The sequence below is a fragment of the Hemiscyllium ocellatum genome, chromosome 8, assembly GCF_020745735.1.
Source record: "Hemiscyllium ocellatum isolate sHemOce1 chromosome 8, sHemOce1.pat.X.cur, whole genome shotgun sequence".
In the NCBI taxonomy this organism is placed as follows: domain Eukaryota; kingdom Metazoa; phylum Chordata; class Chondrichthyes; order Orectolobiformes; family Hemiscylliidae; genus Hemiscyllium; species Hemiscyllium ocellatum.
This window is the reverse complement of record NC_083408.1, coordinates 85,139,404-85,163,318: the sequence shown is the minus strand read 5'-3', so window position 1 is coordinate 85,163,318 and position 23,915 is coordinate 85,139,404. Positions and strand designations below refer to the sequence as shown.

The following is a 23,915-nucleotide window of genomic DNA, read 5'->3' as shown; positions in this document are numbered from 1 at the left end:
TCAGATTGATATGAACAGTGCAACTGCCTCTGTACAAAGCAATCTCTTCATGTGCCAACTAAGTAACTGACTCTGCCAGCCATACATGCATTGTGTCGAGTAGTAACGTCTTACTGAAAATACTTCGCAATCCCAGATCGAACATGCAGTTATCTAATGAGCTATGTAACAGCATGATTTTAATTTATAGGTCTAATTAAAGTTATTTGATTTGGATATGGCCATACTTTCTATGTGTTCCAAAAATAATCATCACAAAATATGCACTTCTTTATAAAACTGCAAAATAATTTATTTCATATTGTCACGAAAAATGACCACCTTCAAGTCTGTAGTTCAAGGAAGCAAATATTTTATTCAGACATGTGCAAGTGTGAAACTCATCCTAGTTATCTAATAAAGCATCTCCAAGATACAGTTTTCATCATAACTGTATAATTTTCAAGCTCATGCGGGTCTCCATTATCTCAACTTTTAAACTTTGAGTCTCTTGGTTTCCATGGTAACTCAACCATCTTGTCTAAATTCTTACTTCCCTTATCGTCATGTTCTGTGTAGCAATGAATAATATGCTTACACAGGCAGTTAATGTTACAACATAAAATAACTTGAGCATAAGTATAGCACTTATTTCATGACTGGCATACACTTCAATTTTAACTATACTAATCTTAATCCATTTGTCCCTGCTTCATTATTCATGTTTTTGCAAATGGTTATGTAGTTAAATTTAAAATTTTGTGTATAACCCTTTTTATATTTCAATTATAATACATTATGTCAATGTACTTATATTTATTGAAGAAATGCTAAATAATATGGTCAACATTTTACAATCATTTTTGCAAAATGTAAACATTTTTTTAACCGTTTCAATACTTTTGCTTCTACCTGCAAGTTGTGGGGTAGCAAGAAATAGTTTCCTAATGTTTTGAATGTTGCATTCATAACATAAATCACAAAGTAAGAATTGGAGTTTACAAATTTAAATTTTGAAGTAATTTTGAATGAAGTAACTTTAATAAAAAATAGCTGGAGAAATAGTAAGAAGGTGAAGAGAATGCGATAATTTTGCTGTATGCTCAACTAATATCTTGGATGTTGGGATAGACTGTGTGGAATTTGACCTGCTAAACTGAGGGCGCGGAAGAGAATATTTTTCTCTCGTATTAAAACAAATTGTTTAGAGCCATTGTGTATAGTGTAGTACAATTATTGTTTTTCATTACTTAGAGTTGAAAAGAAAAGCTATGCTCTTAAGTGTCCTGCATGAAAAATTAATGAGGCACTTGAGTGTGCAATTCATTTGAGGAAGTTAAATAAATTTATAATCTTATATATTTAGTGGAATGTGGACCTCATCAGGATTAAAGCTTACACAATTGATTTTGTAGCACTGATGCATCTTAAGCTGCTAGTGTGACAGATGAATTGTAACGTAGAATTAAAAGCATATGGAATCTCTATTTATCCCATATTTCACACTTTTGATCGCCATATTATTAAAAAGGTTTTAGAGTCAGTGGAAGGTGAAAACATATTGAAAGGATGATATCAGAATTGGGAGGCAATAATTAAAAGTGAATGCGTTCAAAGTTGTAACAGGAATAGGCCATTTGGCACTTTAACTTGGTGTCAGTTTCAAACTTCAGCATTTTAACTTAGTGCCAATCTCCTGCCCTTCCTGTAAACCTTAACATTATTTCCACTTAAATAGTCATCTTGTGTTGGATGTCTCAATTGAATCTACTGCACCACATTTCGAGGCAGTGCATTTCAGATTCCAACAGCATGCTGTTTGTGTTTAAAATGAGTTTTCTCACACTTTGCATTTGTTTTGTTTTAAATTTGATTCTCAATCTACTTGTGTCTGTGAATAGTTTCTCTCTGGCTATGCTGTCCAGACTTGTTATGATCAGGTTGTACGTTTGCTCACTGATTGTTCTCAACATTTTATCACCATGTTAGGTAACATGATCAGTAGGCCTCCGTTGAAGCAGTGGTGTACTGTCCTGCTTTCTATTTATGTGCCTTGGTCTGTTGTGGGTGGCATCATGTCTGGCTCATTTTCTGAGAGGTTGGTAAATGAAGTCCAAATCATTGTGTTTGTTGATGGAGATCTGCTTTGAATGCCAGGCCCCTAAGAATTTCTGGGGTAAAAACAATGATTGCAGATGCTGAAAACCAGATTCTGGATTAGAGGTGCTGGAAGAGCACAGCAGTTCAGGCAGCATCCAAGGAGCAGCGAAATCGACGTTTCGGGCAAAAGCCCATCAGGAATAAAGGCAGAGAGCCTGAAGCGTGGAGAGATAAGCTGGAGGAGAGTGGGGGTGGGGAGAAATGAGCATAGAGTACAATAGGTGAGTGGGGGAGGGGATGAAGGTGATAGGTCAGGGAGGAGAGGGTGGAGTGGATAGGTGGAAAAGGAGATGGGCAAGTAGGACAAGTAATGGGGACAGTGCTGAGCTGGAATATTGGAACTGGGGTGAGGTGGGGGAAGGGGAAATGAGGAAACTATTAGAAGTCCACATTGATGCCCTGGGGTTGAAGTGTTCGGAGGCTGAAGATGAGGTGTTCTTCCTCCAGGCGTCTGGTGGCGACGGAGCGGCGGTGAAGGAGGCCCAGGACCTCCATGTCCTCGGCAGAGCGGGAGGGGGAGTTGAAATGTTGGGCCACGGGGCAGTGTGGTTGATTGGTGCGGGTGTCCCAGGGATGTTCCCTAAAGCACTCTGCTAGGAGGCGCCCAATCTCCCCAATGTAGAGGAGACCGTATCGGGAGCAACGGATGCAATAAATGATATTAGTGGATGTGCAGGTAAAACTTTGATGGATGTGGAAGGCTCCTTTTGGGCCTTGGATAGAGGTGAGGGAGGAGGTGTGGGCGCAGGTTTTACAGTTCCTGCGGTGACAGGGGAAAGTGCCAGGATGGGAGAGTGGGTTGTAGGGGGCGCGTGGATCTGACCAGGTCGTCACGGAGGGAACGGTCTTTGCGGAAGGCGGAAAGGGGTGGGGAGGGAAATATATCCCTGGTGGTGGGGTTTTTTTTGGAGGTGGCAGAAATGTCGGCGGATGATTTGGTTTATGCGAAGGTTGGTAGGGTGGAAGGTGAGCACCAGGGGTGTTCTGTCATTGTTACGGTTGGAGGGGTGGGGTCTGAGGGCGGAGGTGCGGGATGTGGACAAGATGCGTTGGAGGGCATCTTAAACTATGTGGGAAGGGAAATTGAGGTCTCTAAAGAAGGAGGCCATCTGGTGTGTTCTGTGGTGGAACTGGTCCTCCTGGGAGCAGATACGGCGGAGGTGGAGGAATTGGGAATATGGGATGGCATTTTTGCAAGAAGTAAGGTGGGAAGAGGTGTAATCCAGTTAGCTATGGGAGTCGGTGGGTTTGTAAAAAATATCAGTATCAAGTCGGTCGTCATTAATGGAGATGGAGAGGTCCAGGAAGGGGAGGGGAGGTGTCAGAGATGGTCCAGGTAAATTTAAGGTCAGGGTGGAGAATTCCTGTATGTGTCTTTGTTTAGCCTGTCCCAGGATGGATGTATTGTCCTAGTTGAACTGGTGACCCTCATTGTCTGTGTGTAAGGATACAAGTGAGAGTTGGTCCTATGTTTTGGTGGCTAGTTGGTGCTCATGTATCCTAGTGGCTAGTTTCCTGCCTCTCTGGCTGATGTAATGTTTGCTGCAGTCCTTGCAAGGTATTTTATTTATGATGTTCGTTCTGCTGGTTGTTGGTACAGGGTTCTCTTAGATTCATCAAGAGTTGTTTCAATGTGTTGGTAGGTTTGTGGGCTACTATGATGCCAAGGGACCGGAGTAGTCTGGTCGTCATCTCTGAGATGTCTTTAATGTATGGTAGTGTGGCTAGAGTCTCTGGGCATGTTGTGTTGTCTTGTTTAGGTTTGTTGTATAAGAATTGACAGACTGTGCTTATCGGGTGCCTGTTGTTCATATTGTATAGGTGCTTTTCTTAGCCACATCGTAGTTCCTGGGTGCTGCAGTATGTTGTGGCTCATTTTAAATAATGTCCTAATGCAGCTCCGTTTGTGGGTGTTGGGATGATTGCTCCTGTAGTTGAGTATCTGGTCAGTGTGTGTCACTTTCCTGTAGATGCTGGTATGTAGCTCTCCATTAGCTTTTCATTCTACTGTGACACCTAGGAAGGGAATTTTATTGTTCACTTCCTCCTTGGTGAACTTTATACCAATAAAGATGTTGATTGTGTTTGTGGGTTTCTCTAATTTGTTCCTTATGCGATGACAAAGGTGTCATCCACATAGCGGACCCAAAGCTTGGGCTAGATATTGGGGAGGGCTGCTCATTCCAACCTCTGCATAACTGCTTCTGCCAAGAATCCAGATATCGGTGATCCCATGGGTGTCCCACTGATTTGTTTTCAGGTCTTGTTGTTGAAGCTGAAGTGGGTGACAAGTTTGTCTATTAGTTTGAGGATGTTGGATTTGGTGCTGTCTGGTGTTTGTGTCCTTGATTCGTTTCGTAGTGGGGCCAGTGTTTCTTTGGCCAGGGTTATGTTTATTGATGTGAATAGGGCCATCACATTGAAGGAAACCAAGACCTCACATTTAAACTGGAACTCCATCAACAAACACATTGATTTGGACCCCATTTTCCAACCTCTCAGAAAAAGAACTGTAAGTGATATCACCCACCACAACAGACCAAGACACACAAATAGAAAGCTGACCAGTATGCAGGTGCTTCAGCAGAAGTTCAGTGATGTTACCTAGCGTGGTGACAAAATGTCTGAGAACAAACCTTGCAGCTCAGCGAGCAAGCTTACTAGCTGAACCACAATCTGAGCTACAAATCTGCACAAAAATTACAAACTTCTATCAGACCTCCCTCACTCTTCTTCTCTCCACGACAAACAGTCCAGCTTTTCCAATCTGTTTTCATAACCATTTCTCACCACTAGAATCATTCTTATACTTCTGAACTCTTCAATGCCTTCACACCCTTTCAATAGTGCTGCACCCAGAACAGTACACAATACTCCAACTGAGGTATATCTCGTGATCTATACTAGTTCAGCATATCTACTTTGCTCTTGTACTTTTTTTTCCTTATTTTCTGAAGCCTAGAATACTGTATGCTGTATTAGCTGCTCTCTCTACTTGTCCTGTCACCTTTAATGATTTGTGCGCATATACATCCAGATGTCTGCTCCTGCACCCCTTTAGAATAGTACGTTTACTTCTTAACCATGTTATTTGTACTAAAATGTAACATCTCTCACTTGTCCATATTGAATTTTATCTGTTTCTTATTTGGTCATTCCAACAATTTGTCAGTGTCCTTTATAAGTTCTTATCTCTGTTTGTATCCGCAATGCTGCTGTCCCTTTTCAGAGTTCTAATTTTTCTCACAAGTATTTTTGTACCCTGTTGAACACCTTATGGATGTCGATGTACACTTAAAACTTTCTCTGTTCCCTTGCTTTTTTCAAAAGAAAAGGTTAGTAAAATGCAATTTTCCTGTGAACAGTTTGTACTGGTTTTTCTAAATTAACCTGTATTTTTCCATGTGACAATCCTGAATAAGTGTTTCTAGAAGATTCCCCATATCAAAAGTTAAGTTGACTGGTTTGTAATTGCTGGGCATGTCTTTAAAACCTTTTTTAAAGAAGAATGTACTTTTGCAATTCTTCAGTCCAATTAAACCATCCCTGAGTGCTGGAAATATTGAAAGATTATTTTCAGTTCACTTGATATTATAGAACTAGAACATAGAACAGTACAGCACAGAACAGGCCCTTCAGCACACGATGTTGGGCTGACCATTGATTCTCATATAAGGTAAACCTAATGTACGAACCCTCAAATTTCTGTGACCATATGCATGTCCAGCGGTCTCTTAAATATCCCCAATGACCTCGTTTCCACAACTGCTGCTGGCAATGCATTCCATGTTCCCACAACTTTCTGCGTAAAGAATCCACCTCTGACATCCCCTCTATACTTTCCGCCAAACAGCTTAAAACTATGACCCCTCGTGTTAACAATTTCTGCCCTGAGAAAAAGTCTCTGGCTATCAACTCTATCTATGCCTCTCATTATCTTGTACACCTCAATTAGGTCCCCTCTTTTCCTTTTCTCCAATGAAAAAAGTCTGAGCTCAGTCAACCTCTCTTCTTAAGATAAGCCCTCCATTCCAGGCAGCATCCTGGTAAACCTCCTCTGAACCCTCTCCAAAGCATTCACATCTTTCCTGTAATAGGGCGACCAGAAGTGGACACAGTATTCCAAGTGCGGTCTAACCAAAGTTTTATAGAGCTGCAACAAGATCTCACAGCTCTTAAACTCAATCCCCCTGTTAATGAGAGCCGAAACACCATATGCTTTCTTAACAACCCTGTCCACTTGGGTGGCAATTTTAAGGGATCTATGTACCTGGACACCAAGATCCTGCAGATCCTCCACACTGCCAAGAATCCTATCTTTAATCCTATACTCCACTTTCAAGTTCAACCTTACAAAATGCATAACTTCGCATTTATCCGGGTTGAATTCCATCTGCCACCTCGCAGCCCATCTCTGCAACCTGTCAATATCATGCTGCAACCTACAACAGTCCTCTATACTGTCAACGATACCTCCAACCTTTGGGTCATCTGCAAACTTGCTAACCCATCCTTCAATCTCTTCATCCAAGTCATTAATAAAAATTACAAAGAGTAGAGGCCCAAGAACAGAGCTCTGTGGAACACCAGGCAGAATACTTTCCTTTCACTACCACTCACTGTCTTCTGTTGACCAGCCAATTCTTTATCCAGACAGCTAAATTTCCCTGTATCCCATTCCTCCTGACCTTCTGAACGAGCCTACCATGGGGAACCATTTCAAATGCCTTGCTGAAGTCCATAAACACCACATCCACCGCTCAACCCTCATCAACTTGTCTAGTAACCTCCTTAAAGAACTAAAGAACTAATAACTCCATTATGCTCTCACTTCCCTCAATTTCATTCGATGCATCTCATCTGGTCCTGGTGCCTTATTGACTAAGTATTGACAGCTTATACAATGTGAGAAACAGAACTCACTCACAAATCAATCAGCCTGAGACAAAGTCTTGGAAACAAGAGCAATTTATTACAGTCTTGCAAGTACCGGACGCCTCAAGCAGAAATGCGCGCCAAAACACAGCCTGTTAGCTTTCTTATTCCGCTTACAAGTTGCGGAATCACACCTCCCTTTTCCCATCCTATCATAAGCCAATTACCTCACTTGTTAGTTATTTTCATATCTGGCCGTCCTGCTGCCCTTATCTGCATTCTTTGTTCCTTGTTTGTTACAGCTTGTTCTTTTATCCAGTTTCTCTCATCATACTATAATCTTCATTGTGAAATGCCCCTGCTGCTTCTTTTTGTGGTCAGCTACAACCCTTCATAGTTATTTCCTAGCTTAAAACTATTTTCTTTAAAAGACCCTCTATATTCATTAAAGTCTTATCCTTAAGTGTCAACTCAATATGCTACATGTTACAAGAATTCCGCGTCCGTTTGTATAATGTTCCCCTTCCCCCACTATACCCCTCCCCACCTGCAAGAACAACATTTCTAATCTCCCACAATTCCCCCTTTTTCTTTTTCTCTAACTGTTGTTTCTGCACTTAAGTCTCCTTTAATTCATTTTCTTATGTTCTGCCCTCTTATGCCTTTTGGCAATGAGGTTCGCAATCTTACATTTTACATTTGTGTTGTTTGTCCCTCGAACTCTAGAAGCATTTTTTGACTTTCTCTTTGTTGCATATCACCTGCTGATTGTAAAAGCATCTGATGATTTATTTGGGTTCCTTCCCCAAGGGATGTCATCAGTCAGCTCATTACTCATTTTAGGACGTTGAATCCTACCACCAGACCCACTAATATCAATAATCCATAGATAGCTAGATTAACTAACCACCTTCCCCAACAAGTCAATCCCCAATTCCCCTATTCCCATCCTTTTTCGTTCCATTACTGATTACTGGCCTCGCTTATCTTGGCGAATTTGTCTCGCACATGTTTGGAGATATCAGTAACGTTAGAGGAGACCTCGGGTATGTACATACAACATTCCTCTCCAATTAGTGCACAGGTACCATCCTTCTCTGCTAGAATATAGTCCAGAGCCATCCTGTTCTGAAGAGTCATTAGCCTGGTGGCAATCATTTTGGTTGTTATGGCTGCTACTTGGGATAGGGTTTCGGCCAACGCATCAGCAGTATTGTTGGCCAACTCTTCCACGGAAGCCGCTAACTTTTGTATTTCTACTCCTGCTCAAACGGTCCCACATATATCCCAGAGGAGGCGATCTCCTTCGGTTACTTTCCGGGTTACTCACCTTCCTCCCTGTTTATTCCGAGGCATTTTTGGGACTCTCTTTAACAGCTTCAAGTGGGGAATTATATAGGTGAGGTAGCAGCAGCTATTCCAACCTTTCTGGTTTTGAGGTAGTGTCTGAACTGGATGGTCCCAGCACCCATTCCCATTACATCCGCCACTCCAAACGTACTTCTCGCAGGGGATAAGTGGGTAGGCCTTTAAGCCACACACCCAATATGTCCCATTCAATATTCGGGGAATGGTCGTGGCAGTGCCTTGGCTGGTGTAGACACAGGATGATTTTCCTAATCAGAAAGGTGCGGTATCATTCTGATTACAGAAACAAGTGGTATTTACTGCTCCTTTTGGTGGGGAAACTCTAAGGCCATCGATAGCACCCAGAGTTTTTGGGGCTGGTCGAGGGAACCATCCTGCAAAGTTATGATTACCCCTTTCAAATCTCCAAGTTGTATCATTTGAGCCCGAGTCAAATTGTTGTACATCGTACACTACTTCTTTGGTAAGTGGTATTACTGTGAGAGGAATTCCGGATTCCCCATGGTGTGGGATCTCCGCACATACCCAAAAGTTGGTATGCCCCTTTTAGTTTAGCATAATTCTGACATAAAGTGGTAAAATGATTCCCCCCCCCCCCCCCCCAACACCTTGGCAGCTAGCGCCAATATTATCGTGACAATTAAAGCTGACCACTCATTTCAGCTCACAACCCTACCTGTTTATTCCCTAACTCTTTAAATACCAGGGAGGAGTAAGTCCATGCAACACTTACAATTGTTTTGGGATACAGTTTTTTTTTAACCAATACTTAATAGTCTCTTATCTCAGTCCATTCTTTCTGTTCAGCTTAATTTTCAGAGGGTTGTCTGTAGGATGTGCTTGCCACTCTGCTGAAGGGGAAGGAGCATCCACCGGGACCTTAACACGAGTGTGATGACTCCACCCTTTTCAGTAGTTCAGTCGGCTGTTTCAGTAGTCAGGAGGGTGAAGAACGGTCCCTCCCAGCTTGGGTGCAGTTTGGTATCTTTCCAGATCTTTATCAGGGCCCAATCACCTGGTTGTATCCGATGTACTGCGAACTCGAGTGGAGGTGTCTGGGTCAACAGACCCTTCTTCCTAAGGACAGACAAAGAAGAGCAGAGCGCCACAATATAGTTCTTTAAAAACTTATCATTGAACTCTACAGTTGGTAATTCCCCTCTTCCACCCAAGAAAGGTAATCCAAACATCATCTCATAAGAAGAGAGGCCTCTATCACGTCTAGGCACAGTCCTAATGCGTAGCAACGTAATAGGTAAACATTTTGTCCATGGTAATCGAGTCTCTAGGACTAGCTTAGACAATTGCTTCTTTCAGGTTTGATTCATTTGTTCCACCCGTCCGAGGAAGGTGGGTGCCAAGGAGTGTGGAATTCCCAAGAGATTTCTAATTCCGCCATTACTACTTGTAGGATCTTAGAGGTAAGGTTGGTTTGAATCTATACTTTCCACCACTCCATATTGAGGAATTATATGTTCTAAAAGAGTTTTCACTACTCACTTCAAGGTAGCTGAGGACATTGAAAATGCCTCCACCCACCCAGTTAGGTGATCCATTAGGACTAATAAATACTTTTGTTTCCCTACTCAGGGTAATTCTGTGTAATCTACCTGTATTCTCTTAAAAAGTTCTTACCCCAGGGTTTCTTCCACCTCTTGGCCTCCTTCTCATTACTTTCTTATTAATCTTTTGGCAAGTCAGGAATCCTGCGCATACTGCTTGGCTAATGTGTATATCCCTTTACATCCGTACTTTCTTAACACTATGTCGCACATAGCTTGGGAGCCCTAATGACTGCCTTGGTGCAAGATGGTTAGGATGTTTCTCATGGCTAGTTTACTTAATAACTCCCTTCCATCTGGGAGGATCCATCTTCCTTGGGTTGTCTTAGCCACCGTTACAGTTACTGCACTATCCTCCACCCCAATTCTTAAGCCCAGCAATATAATCAAATCCCTACCTAATAGATTACTTCCAATGTCAGGAATATATAGTAATTGTCCTATCACTTCCTCATCATTTCTTTTAATTAGGGTTGGTTCAAAAATAGGGACCAAGAGTTCTTCGCCTTTTACTCTGGAAACCTTAAGATACCCCTTAGTCAATTTAACACCAGTAGGTCTAAAATTTAGGGATGACCGTGCCACTCCTGTGTCCATCAAAAATGCTGCCTCCTCCTCTTCAGGTCCCACCTTTAAATTTATCAAGGGTTCCCAGTGGGTCTCCGGAGGAAGGAACCCCTGATCCCTAATCTTCATCGAAGGTCATTAGGGAAACGGCTTCCCTTTCTCGTGCTAATTCCGGGCATACCCGTTTAAAATGCCCCACTTTCCCGCAATGGTAACACCCTGCCTGTTGCCTCCTTTCCTGGGTATCTGACCCTTGTCTTTCGTGTCCTCCCCTACCCTTCCTGTTATCTCTTGATCCCATTCTCCTTTTTGTTATTTCTTCCACTGCCACCACCATCATTTTGGTTTTCTGTTTCTGCTTCTCGTCTTCCCTTTTCACATACACTTTCTGTGCCTCACATAACAGTTCTTCCATCTGTCATTCACTACATCCATCTAATTTCTGTAATTTCTTTTGTATGTCTGGCCATGATTTAGTTACAAACTGGACCTTTAAGAGTCCCTGTGCTATCTGATTATCGGGATCCATTCCCGAATACTTCCTTGTGGCCTCCTTGAGCCTTTTAAGAAATGCAGAAGGGGTGTCATCCTTCTCTTGTCGTACTTCAAAGGGCTTAACAAAGTTTTGTGATCTAGGTGTCACCTCTTTAATTCCTAATATTACCACTTCTTGTAGATCCCGCATTGACTCCCTATCTTCTTTGTCATTATTTTCCCAATGGGGGTCAATATTTGGGAATTTCTGTTCTGCTGGGCCCCTTCTTCCCCAACTGGATGCTTCTTTTCCCATTCCTATAAAGCCGCTGTCCTAATCATACCTCGTTCTTCCCTTGAAAATAACATTCCTAAAATTGCCATCAGTTCTCCCCAGGTATATTAAATTAGGCCCTAGGAATTGCTCTAATTGTTCGGCTAGTCCAACCAGATCCTCTATTAAACTTTTCATTTCCTTTTTAAAGACCCTAACTTCACTGCTAGTTAAGAGAGCATTTACATATCTGATTGTACCTTCCCCAATCGAAAGCTCTCGTAAGGGATATAATTTTACATTTTCCATTATCTCTGCCCCTCCTTTGTGTGGTGGCTCAAGTGATTCTGAGCCCCCTAGGTTCTGCAACTTTTAGTTCAGAATCCGTTCCCCTTTCTGTATCTGGACTCGGTTCTACTTCTGGAGCTGTCGGCTTGTTCTGGGCAGTAGTAAATGGGGACGGCGAACTCGTTAAGGGATCCTATTGTGGCTTCCCTTGTTCATTCTTTTTCTGTTCTTTACCTGATTCCTCCGTATTCATGGGACATAATTTTACTCCCACGCTCCCTATCCAACAAACCGCATAATCGGACTCTTTTTGACAGTACGGTTCTTTTCGATTGAAGATCTTGACACAGCCAATCCTCATTGGACCCATATTTGGGCAAAAAATACCAGGTGCCTTAATACTTTCTCTAGTCCAGACAAAACAACAGTAGTTTATCATTGTAGCCTTATCTTTCTCCCGCGTCCAGGAGTTGTGTTCCCAATTACCCAACATTTTCCTCAGAGAATTGTCAGGTGGGATATATCCCCTTTTAACATTATTTACAGAGCGATCGTTACACAGGCAACTCCCCGTGCCTCCCATTGTTGCTAATTTAATTCATCTTAACGAGGTCCGGTGTCACCTTCTTCCACACCCCCTTCAGGGTCCTGACTAGACACCTTACTCGTCTGATTAATCTGACCAATTATATGCTTTTTTTAGATTTCAACTGTTCTCCATAAATCACTTTTATGTAAGGATAAAAGAAATTAGTTAGAAACTGATAGTAAGGCAGTCATGACCAGTAAAAAGAACAGGAGTTAACATCTTATTTCATAATCTGTAAAATCCTTAACCTTAAAAGAAATCATGTTAAAATTTCCATAGTAGAAATCAGATTCAAAACAGTTCCAACAAACAAATGTGCGTTCAAACTGAATCACAAAGGGTTAAACTTTCTACTACCTGGACAGCGCTCTCGTGCGCTCTCTCTCGCGTGCATTCTCATACACACACATGGACACCATGTCTCAGACACATTGAGCATCCCGCAATGACTCCTCTAGCTTTTGAATATTTGTCTGGATGTCTGGCCATAAGTTAGTTACGATGTGCACCCTCAGTAGCCCTTCAGCTACCAGCCCTTCTGACACGGGCTGTTTTCCATTGACATATGCTTAATTTTATATATCGCCAATTCCCCGTACTTGTCGTACGTCCCGACCACCAAGGCAATACTTAAACGTCTCTTTTCTTACCTTGGTCTGTGCACAGAGTTACCTGGTCATTTCGGTGCACCCCGTCCCGCGGCAATTCCTGCAGCAAATACTGCTGCCCCCGGTCGCCCGGATTTATCCTTTAAGACCTTTGCCTACCCGGGTCTTGTACATAAGAGTTGCCCAACCGAACCCGCCGCGTGTGCCCACCTTGTTTCCAGGGTCTCCCAGTCCGGATCATACTTGCCCAAACCGCGAAGGACAAGCAAGGGAGTGTGAGATCACCGAAATCGGCGAGGTGCACCACCCCTGTTGTCCCAAGAGTGTCGAGCGGTCGGAGTTTTGGATCCCGGAATGAGGCCCCAGTTGTGAGAAGCAGAACTCACTCACAAATCAATCAGCCTGAGACAAAGCCTTGGAAACAAGAGCAATTTATTACAGTCTTGCAAGTACCGGACACCTCTGCAATCAAGCAGAAATGCGTGCCAAAACACAGCCTGTTAGCTTTCTTATTCAGTTTACAAGTTGCGGAATCACGCCTCCCTTTTCCCATCCTATCATAAGCTGATTACCTCACTTGTTAATTATTTTCGTATCTGGCCGTTCTGCTGCCCTTATCTGCATTCTTTGTTTCTTGTTTGTTACAGCTTGTTCTTTTATCCAGTTTCTCTTATCATACTATAGTCTTTATTGTGAAATGCCCCTGCTGCTTCTTTTTGTGGTCAGCTACAACCCTTCATAGTTATTTCCAAGCTTAAAACTATTTTCTTTAAAAGACCCTCTATATTCAATAAAGTCTTAGCCTTAAGTATGCTACATGTTACAAGAATTCCGAGATCGTTTGTATATTGTTTCCCCTTCCCTTCCCCCACTACACCCTCTCCCCCACCTGCAAAAACAACATTTCTAATCTCCCACATACAATACCAACTCTTTGTCCATTTTGAACTACTTTAGTGACTGAGTTTCCTTCTCTAACATGATGGCCTGGGCAGTATCTGGGGAAGGGGAACTGATAGTTGGAAAAGAAAAGACTGAGAGTTGACCCAAAAGACTTTTAAAATTCATAATAAGATTTGATAGAGTAGAGGGGAGTGCAGAAGATATACAAATTAGGTGTTAGAGACATCAAATAGTCACTAATAGGTCCAATAAAAGACTTCAGAGGATCTTCTTTACTCAGGGATAGTTAGAATCTGCAGATTGCATCTATGAAAGACCATAGATGCTGGACTAATAGAGAAAAAGGAAAATAAAGATATGTTCATAGGAGTTAATCTTTAGATGGGAGGAGGCTGGTGTGAAGCATAAACACCAACAACCGACCCGTTCTGCTGTGAATTCTAAGTATTATCCAATGATTACATTTTCTGCTTTATTCGTAATGCTGGAGATATTCAACACGTCAGTCAACATAGCTGGAGAAATGAATAGTTAATGTTTCGGGTGTATGACCTTTCATTGGGAAGACAACTATTTTTTTCTGTCCAGAAATGCTGTCTGATATGCTGAATATTTACAGCATTTTGTTTTTATTTCATATTTCCAGCATCATAGCATTTTGCTTTTACATTTCATTATTGATTCGTTTATACACTGGTGAATTTTGTTTATAATGTGTTCCTGTTGCAGAATCATTTGAGTAGAACTCCCAGAATATGCTTTGAAACAATTGTATGTTGATGATTCTTAATAATAAAGATGGATTATAATGAAATTACTAAAATAATGAAGCACTCTTCCTGTTCTGAAGATTGTATCATTCCCAGGTACACTACACTGTGATATTATCCCATATTTGTATTGGTGAATTCAAAAATTTAGTTAGTTCAAATTTAGGTCTGATTTTGTAACCTCTATTTCATGGCAACGTTACCGTTAGCTTGTGGCTTTATGAAGATTAAAGTAACACTTGACCTATCTGTATAGTCACAACAAGAGGAATATTGGAGAAGAAAAATGGAAAATGTTTTAACATTGTTCATTGATAACGCTGAATATTTTTGTACAAGCTTGAATCATTTCATTTATATCTAAGCACGTTGCTTTTCTTAAAACATCTTTATTCTAGGTCAAAGACGTTATTCGAAGAGATCCGAGCATCTGTTACAAATAATTCAAATGAAGATAGATCCTTCTGGAGACCTGTTCTTCCATGGGGTGGAGTGTATACCATTAAAGCTGGAAGAAGGGCAATGGCCTGCACTCCATTGTATGTTAGGATAAGCCTAAAAAACACTTGCAGCATTGATGGGTTTTTGATGTTGTTGTATGTAATTCTCAGTGAAAATGAGAATTTTCATCAAGAATTATCAAGCTACTTGGGAAAGGAATTTGTTGAGCGTTTTCTGTACTTGATGGACTCTTGTAAATTCACAACTGTCAAGTTATTGTGGATTTGGGATAAAATGGAAAAATGTCAATACAGATCAGAAGTCCACAAAGCCTCACTAGAAATTGATCTTTTTGGAAATGAACATGAAAACTTCACAAGGAACCTGGAGAATCTTATGTCCACAATCCAGGAAACATTCTGTTCTAATGGGAGATGTCCCGCACGTGCACAGGAAGATCAGCGCAATACAATTACTATCTTGTATGTCGAATTTTTCAAAAAATTTATAGCAGCATGAAACTGGGTGGTACTGTTTTTTTTATCAGCGTTGGAACCTGTGTTTAGCATCTCAGTTTGAGTCCAGCGAATTGAGGATTATGTAAAATGAATTAGAGCAATTTAAGTCTTGGTCTATCTGGATATGATATACGGGTGAAGAAAAATGTTTTTTTTAATGAAGACTTAACTGCTGTGGGAAATAAAATAATTTTAAACTGGTGCAAGGAACATAATGAGCTTTGTTTTTTGAGAGCTTAAATCTTGTGGATTTAATTGCCTTATCTAGTACAAAATCAAAATCAAAAGCAATATAGGCTTTAGTGGTTCAAGTGATCCTTTAAAATTTCTGTTTGGGATACATCATACTATGACTGGTACATAGGTTTACCAGTTAGATCTGTTATTTTATGCCCTTTATGTAAAACAGACTATATAATTCTGCTAAAGCATTAGTGTGATCTTGTGACAAACCGAGTAGCTTATCACTAAATGCTCCTGTGATGGGACTGGTTTGTTGAACACTGAAATTATGATTTTAAACATCTAGGTAATTGGAATTTCATTTATGCACATTAAAATGTTCCTTGGGTGGGAAAATATAGTCGGTATTGGTAGAAATGGGAATCTGGGATGGTGTGTTGTTTCCCCGATGCCAGGGTCCAGGATGTCTCAGAGCAGAAGGGGGAGGGTGAGCAGCCAGAAGTCATTGTGCGCATTGGTACAAATGACATAGGTTTGAGGTGCTGTGAAGTGATTAGAGAGAGCTAGAAAAAAGGTTTAAAAAAAAAAGACCCTGTTGGTGCATTAAAGGCTTAGATGGGATGGAATTTGTTAAGTGTGTTCAGGAAAGCTTCCTCAAGCAGCATATAGAGGGTCCTATTCTGGAAGGGGCAAAGCTCGACCAACTCTTGGCAAATAGGGCAGGACAGGTGACAGAGGTGACAGTGGGGGAGCACTTTAGGACCAGCGACCATGGCTTTATTAATTTTAAAATAGTTATGGAGAGGGACAAAACTGGTCCACAGGTTCAAGTTCTAAATTGGGGCAAGGTGAACTTTGATGCAATTAGACAGGAGCTTTCAGGGGTTGATTGGAGTAGTTTGTTTGCGAGCAAAGGGACTTCTGGCAAGTGGGCGGCCTTTAAAAATGCAATAGCTAGAGTTCAAGCTCAGTATTTTCCTGTGAGGGTGAAGGGCAAAATTAGCAGGAATAGGGAATCCTGGATGATGAGATTATTGAGACTTTGACGAGAAAAAAAGTAGCCTGTGTGGCTCAGGTACAGGCAGCTGGGATCGGGGAGTCCTTGGAGGTATACAGGGAATACTGAAGTTTACTAAAGAAGGAAATCAGGAGTGTGAAAAGAGGGCACAAGAAAGCCTTAGCTGAGAAGATTAGAGTAAATCCAAAGAGGAACTTCTTTTTCCTTTTAATACAGTTAAAGTTACCTAAAGTGGACAACTATGTGTAGAACTGCAGGTGATGGGTGAGGTTCTCAATGATAATTCCTCCTCTGTGTTTTACTATGGTGAAAGACACAAAGACCTGGGAACTTGGGGAAGTTCGTGGTGATATCTCTCTCTTGGGGACAGCCCATATCACAGTAGAGGAGATGAAGGATGTATTAGAATGTCTGAAAATGGATAAACCTCCTGGTCCTGAACACATATATTCAAGAACACTGCAAGAGGCTAGAGAAGAAATTGGGGGTTCTTGACTGATAATTTGGAACACACTTTAGCCATGGGTGAGGTCCTAGAAGACTGGAGGATAGCGAATGTTGTGCCATTCTTCACGAAGGGCTGCAAAGAAAAGCCTGGGAACTATAGACCAGTAAGCTTAACATCTATGGTGGGTAATTTACTTGAAGATTGAAAGGGATAATATATACATGCATTTGGAAAGTCAGGGTTTGATTTCGAGTGGTTGACAAGACTTTGTGAGTGGGAGATCATGCCTCACAAATTTATTAGAATTTTTTGAAGTGACTGGGTAGGTTGACGAGGGCAGGATGATAGACGTAGTCTGTATGGATTTCAGTAAGGCCTTTGATAAGGTTCCATATGGTAGGCTGCTCTGGAAAGCTGGCAAGTTGGGTACAAAATTGGCTTGATGATAGGAAGCAGAGGGTAATAATGGAAGGATGCTTGTTAGACTAAAGGCTTGTGACTAGTGGAGTGCCTCAGGGGTCTGTACTGAGCCCATTACTGTTTGTTATCTATACCAGTGATTTGGATGAGAATGTACAAAGCATGATTAGTAAGTTTGCTGATGACACTAGAGTAGGCAGTATCATAGACGGTGAGGAAGGTTATCAAATTGCAGCAGGATCTTGATCAGCTGAGAAATAGCAAATGGAGTTTAATATAGATAAGTGAGATCTTACATTTTGGAAAGTCAAATCAAGGTAGGAGTTTCACAGTGAATCGTAGGGTCTTAAGAAGTGTAGTGGAACAGGAGGATCTTGGAGTTCAGGTTCATGGTTCTTTGAAAGTGGAGTGACAGGTAGACAAGGCAGTGAAGGCAGCTTTTGGCCTTCAGCAGTCAGGGCATTGAGTGTAGAAGTTGGGAAGTTATGTTGCAGTTATACAGGACATTGGTGAGGTCGGACTTGGAGTATTGTGTTAAGTCTTGGCCACCTTGTTATAGGAAGGATGTTATTAAAGTAGAAAGATTGCAGAAGAAATTTACAGGGATGTTGCCCAGACTCAATGGTCTGGGTTATATGGAGAGGTTAGATAAGCTAGGAGTTTTCTCTTTAGAATGTAGGAGACTGAGTGGGGGTGGGGGGGAGAAACCTTAGAGAGGTGATTCATGAGAGGCATAAATAGGGTGAATGCCCTCAGTCTTTTTCCCAGGGTTGGGGAATCAAGGACTAAAGGGTATCAGTTTAAGGTTCGAAGGAAAGGAATAAAAGGGAACCTGAGGGGCAACTTTTTTGTACAGAGGGTGGTATGCGTATGGCCTGAGCTGCCAGAGGAAGTGGTTGACGTGTCAACATTAAAAAGGCATTTGAACAAATAAATGGATAGGAAAGAATTAGAAGGATATGGGCCAAGTGCAGAGAAATAAGGTTAGCGTGGATGGATTGAACCAGTTTGGGCCAAAGGACATGTCTCTATGCTGTAAGATTCTATGACTCTAAATCATAGAAAATGAGTACTGTAAGAACAGAAATTGGTCTTTGACTGACCTGTTGAAACAATAAAATATGGGATGGCAGGGAAAAGTCTCCCATTAGCAAAATCCTTAAGAGTCATGTATTGCCTCAATCAAAAACAGAAACTGGCCAGGTCTGGCTACATCTGCGGAAACATTGCAGAGTTTGTGTTTTGAGTCGAGTGACCCTTGTTCAGAACTAGAAGCAGTTAGGAAAAGGTGTTTTTGCTGATTTGGAGGAGGAGGAGGGAGAAAGAAGAAAGGGTGGGAAGACAAAGGAATTGTTTACAGTTGATGATTGGTCATTTATTGCTAGTTGTATCTACAGAAATTATGGGAGAAGATTTGTAGCTCGGGTGCTTGTTGTTGTGGTTCTGTTCGCCGAGCTGGAAATTTGTGTTGCAGACGTTTCGTCCCCTGTCTAGGTGACGTCCTCAGTGCTTGGGAGCCTCCTGTGAAGCGCCTCTGTCATGTTTCTTCCGGCATTTATAGTGACTTGTACCTGCCGCTTCCTTTTGTCAGTTCCAGCTGTCTGCTGCAGTGGCCGGTATATTGGGTCCAGGTCGATGTGCTTACTGATTCAATCAACAAACACATCGACCTGGACCCAATATACCAGCCACTGCAGCGGACAGCTGGAACTGACAACAGGAAGCGGCGGGTACAAATCACTATAAATGCCGGAGGAAACATTACAGAAGCGCTTCACAGGAGGCTCCCAAGCACTGAGGATGTCACCTAGACAGGGGACGAAACGTCTGCAACACACATTCCCAGCTCGGCGAACAGAACCACAACAGAAATTATGGAACTAACTGCAAAGTCCAAACCTATTTTTTTCAAGTCAGAGTTTGAAATTATTTTTTCACTCCTGTATTGGCAATGTAAATAAAACTGATTTGCATTTTTAAACTAAGTGTTGAACCTATTCAAAAGGAGTTTGTCACTTGACAGCTCTACAGGTCTTCAGTACAAGATGGAATTATTTAAGTAGTTGTAGTTGAAAACCTGCTTTCAAATACTAGCAGGAAGCTAGCAGAAAAATTAAGTCTACATTGAACAAACATCATTCTTGCAATCATTCACTTTCACCTGTTGTTTAAGAATGGATTTATTTTGGGTAAAAGTATTTAAACAAGCAGGTTTCTATTGCATGAAGATAACCAGAAATCGTAAACAGTACATTCATCATAGAATCTCTACAGTGTCGTGTATGCAGTCCACATTGGCCCTTACAGCATCCTACCTAGACCCATCCAGTACCTAATCTGCACATCTTTTGAGCTGTAGGAGGAAACTGAAGCAACCGGAAAATATGCAAACTTCACACAGACAGTTGCCCAAGCTGGAATCAAACCTGGGTGCTGTGTGGCAGGGATGCTAACCACCGAGTCACTGTGCTGCCCAGTCAATTTCATCACAAATTTTGTCACCACAATTGCCAGAGTAGTGCTTCTGATTAACACTGACTTGAACTCATCATGCATTGTCCTACATGAGTCAAACTCTAAATCAGAATAATTAAAAAGTACCAAATGATTGCCAGATTTATTCCCATCACAGCACGTGTTGTATTGTTGAAAATGATTGCTTTGAAAACATTAATTATAATCAGCATTAATGTAAACAATTTTAGTCAAATTATTTGTCTTTTAAACTAATTTTAATATGGAATATATTGAAAGTAAGCAATTCTTATTGTTTATGATTTGATTTCTAATTCAGATGCTAAGTTTTTTTTTTCCCCTCCCGAAGACCTTCACATGATTCTCTCCTGGGTGATGTTATTCAAGCAGCAGTAGATGAATTGTTCTGTCCCAGGACTCAGCTGTGCAAAGAACATGGGTACGTTCGCAGATTTGCTTCATGTTCTTATAAGCTGATCAGAAGTGATATATATTTGCTAGTTACTTAATTGTTCATTTTGCATGTATTGGGTTAATGTCCATTGCAGGAAATTAGTTAATATGACAAGAATCTGGCTAGAGCTGTGCCAGTGAGCAAATAATGTCAAATTCAGTATGATTCAGAAGTTGAATAATAACCAATATAGTATCCAATAAACAAATGCCCTTATCCTTGCCTGTCTTTTCAGTTGCCTTTTGTTTCCCCCGTCTATTCTCTGGTTGAGATTGAGCTAAAGACCTGTTCAAAGTCATTACTGCTCAGTAGCTGCCTACTAGAAGGTATGATAGTTGGTTGTGTATGTGACTTTTTAGAAAAAAGGGGTCTTTTATTTGCCCTGGATCTCATTGGTATTTCATTCAACTGTGCAGTTAGTTTTATTTACTGCAAAATGCAGTTTCATGGTGAGTCAGTAAACTCTTATGAGTAACTTCATCCACCTCGTTCGACACTTGAGGGGTGGAATGGGTGTGGGGGCTCAATATTCCACTATTGTATATTTGGAGTATGATTTCAGATATAAATCCTATGAAATACATTTCTTTTCTTTAATATAACATCTGTATATATAAAACTCTATGGATATTACCTACCTAGACTTCCAAAAGGCCTTTGATTAGGTGCTTCACTGGAGGCTGCTGAGTAAGGTGAGAGCCCATGGTGTTGGACCTGAGCTGCTGGTATGTATTGAGGATTGGCTGTCTGACAGAAGGCAGAAAGATTTAGACTGTTTAGGAGAGTGGGCAAAGAAATGGCTGATGAAATTCAACATGAGCAAATGCGAGATCTTGCACTTTGGAAAAAAGAAAACCGGCAAGGACTATTTTCTAAATGGTTAGAAAATTCATAAAGCCAAAGTGCAAAGAGATCTGGGAGTGCTAGTCCAGGATTCTCTAACGGTGGACTTGCAGGTTGAGTCCATGGTTAAGAAAGCAAATGTAATGTTGTCACTTATTTCAAGAGGGTTGGAATGTAAAAGCTACTGAGACTTTATAAAGCCTGGTTAGGCTCCATTTAGAATACTGTGTCCAGTTTTGGGCCCCACACCTCAGAAAGGACATACTGGCACTGGAGTGTGTCCAGCAGAGATCCACACAGATGATCTCTGGAATGGTAGGCCTAACATATGATGAATGGCTGAGGATCCTGGGATTGTATTCGATTAGAGTTTAGAAGGTTGAGGGGATATCTAATACAAACTTACAAGATAATGCATGGCTTAGAAAGGGTGGACGCTGGCAATTTGTTTCCATCAGGCAGGGATACTAGGACCCATGGGCACAGCCTTAAAATTAGAGGGGGTCAATTTAAAACTGAAATGAGGAAACATTTCTTCAGCCAGTGAGTGGTGGGCTTGTGGAATTCGTTGCTACTGAGCACAGTGGAGGCCGGGATGTTTAATGTCTTCAAAGTAGAGATTGATAAATTCTTAATCTCGCAAGGAATTAAGGGCTACGGGGAGAGTGCGGGTAAGTGGCGTTGAAATGCCTGTAAGCCATGATTGAATGGTGGAGTGGACTCGATGGGCCAAATGGCCTTACTTCCACTCCTATGTCTTATGGTCATTAACATTATTATAACATTATGACAAAGAATGCTTTTCCTATGAAAGGTGTTGCAATAAATTTAAAATCATACTTTTTAAAAAAATTATCTTTTCCAAAATGAGAGGCTATTGTATAAAGGAGTAAAGGGGTATGTTTTCCCTAAAATCAATAGATTAACCTTGCTTTTTTTTAAAAAAAAACTCCTCTCAAAAGATTTCAATTAAATGGGAGTTTAATTGTTTGAAAGTCTTGAATCTGATATTGAGAGAATAAGGGTGGAAGTTTTTTTTAAAAGCATGATTTCAACTCTAATTATTTATGGTTTCTAAAACATTTATAATGAACATTTCCATTGTTTCAGTATATCAAAAACAGCTTGATTTAAAATCTTCAGAAGTCAAGTAGTTGCTTCAAAACTAATTACTTAGTTTTTATTCTGTGGCAACCCAATATTGTAAGGCAGCTAATGAATTGGGAAAGTATTAACCAGCTAACTCAGTTGATTTACTGCTTTAAAGAAAAGCGAGCATATTTAATCTTTTAAGTTTATAAAAGTTGAAATCTTGTTATGTCTTTGCACTGCCCACACTCCATAGGAAACATATGTTATTATTTTAAGGTGTCCTTTTTTTTAAAAAAACTAAATAGCTTTAGCCTTAGTTTGTTTTGTTGAAAGGTAATTTCATTTTTCATATACCATACTTTTAGCTTTGTGCCTTAGTTGCTCACCTTTTGGAGGAATTGTAATGTAAGGTCAATTTAAAACATCTTAATTATAAATCTGAGTTAATTAGGCAGAGAAATGTTCCAATTGGAAGTCAAATCTTCCACTATTGGGGTATTTTGATGTAGGTGAATGGGTATCTCCGAGATTGGTGTTTCTGGCATGTATCTGTTATTAACTGCATTTTTTCTTCTAGATGTAATGGTCAGCGCATGTTCACACAGAGAATTTTTTGCCATGATGCACCTCCATTTGTTATTCTAAATATGGAGCAATGGAAATCTGAGGAATTGGCCTATGTCCCATATAATTTAGCTTTAGCAAAACAAAGGTAGGACTTTGGCATATTTCCCCCTGGTCAAAGCTATCTGTTCTGTCTAGATAGTAAAAATAATTGAGCTAAAGGGCATATATTTTGATGGGCATTTGAATCTTAGCTAATTTCAAATAGATGATATTGAGTTAATATTTTTAGTAAGTTAAGTCTGGCCAAAGTTAACACATTAGTGTTATGAGATGTATACGGTTATGGTTTGGGACTTCTCTAATTTAGCATTAAATAAAGGAGTTCTGTGACTTAAACAGGATCTGCCTGACAATATGCTTTAGTGAGGGGAATTATTGAAGATTTAAAAGGATGGCCTAGAACATTTGCTGCGAAGTGGTAGGGTGTTCACGCTTGAAAATAATAGTAAAAACACCTGTGTATAATACTTGTATTCAAAATCTCAGGGAGATGTTGAGAATATTGTGTTGTAAACAGTTGGACTTTGAATTGTCCGTTTGGCCAAGATGATAGAGTTTGTGTCTCCAAAGATTGCTAATTAGCACTTTTATGTAGAAGATCCATGCAGATGGACTTTTGAGAGGGAAAGGTTTCCAACTCCTAGGCTTAAGAATCTGTGAAAATTAGCAATTAGAGTCATAAGTCATGATGGCTCACCATGCAGAAATATGATTTGGACCTTGTATTCTGAATAAAATGAACCAAAATTTTGAAGATTTGGAATGAAATTGAAATATTGTAGTTTGAGGAAGAATCACTGGGAAAAACCCTGTGTGAAAGGTAGGTCTTAGGTTAAAAGTTACGGAAAGTAAATAAATCAGTTTGAACTCTGGGTAAATTGAATTTTTACTTAAAAGAAGTATAAAGTATACTTGTGAAGTCTTCTTCCAATTCTGTTAAAACTAAAAAGGGTGGTTCAGTTCTATAGTCGAGAGTGTA

The 23,915-nt window shown here is 40.6% G+C and overlaps 1 protein-coding gene across 6 annotated transcripts in view; it reads left to right on the top strand.

Moving 5' to 3' along the window:
- c8h14orf28 (chromosome 8 C14orf28 homolog) overlaps positions 1–23,915 on the top strand; it is a 31,824-nt gene that overhangs the window by 4,408 nt on the left and 3,501 nt on the right. For 3 of the 6 annotated variants that reach the window (XM_060828515.1, XM_060828518.1, XM_060828519.1), the window contains 3 exons: positions 14,816–15,340; positions 20,270–20,359; positions 22,887–23,021. In XM_060828515.1, the coding sequence (XP_060684498.1) occupies positions 14,816–15,340; positions 20,270–20,359; positions 22,887–23,021 (750 nt within the window). Of the gene's footprint in view, positions 1–14,376; positions 14,514–14,815; positions 15,341–20,269; positions 20,360–22,886; positions 23,022–23,915 lie in introns of all 6 variants that reach the window. The other 3 variants (XM_060828516.1, XM_060828517.1, XM_060828520.1) reach the window with 2 other exon arrangements.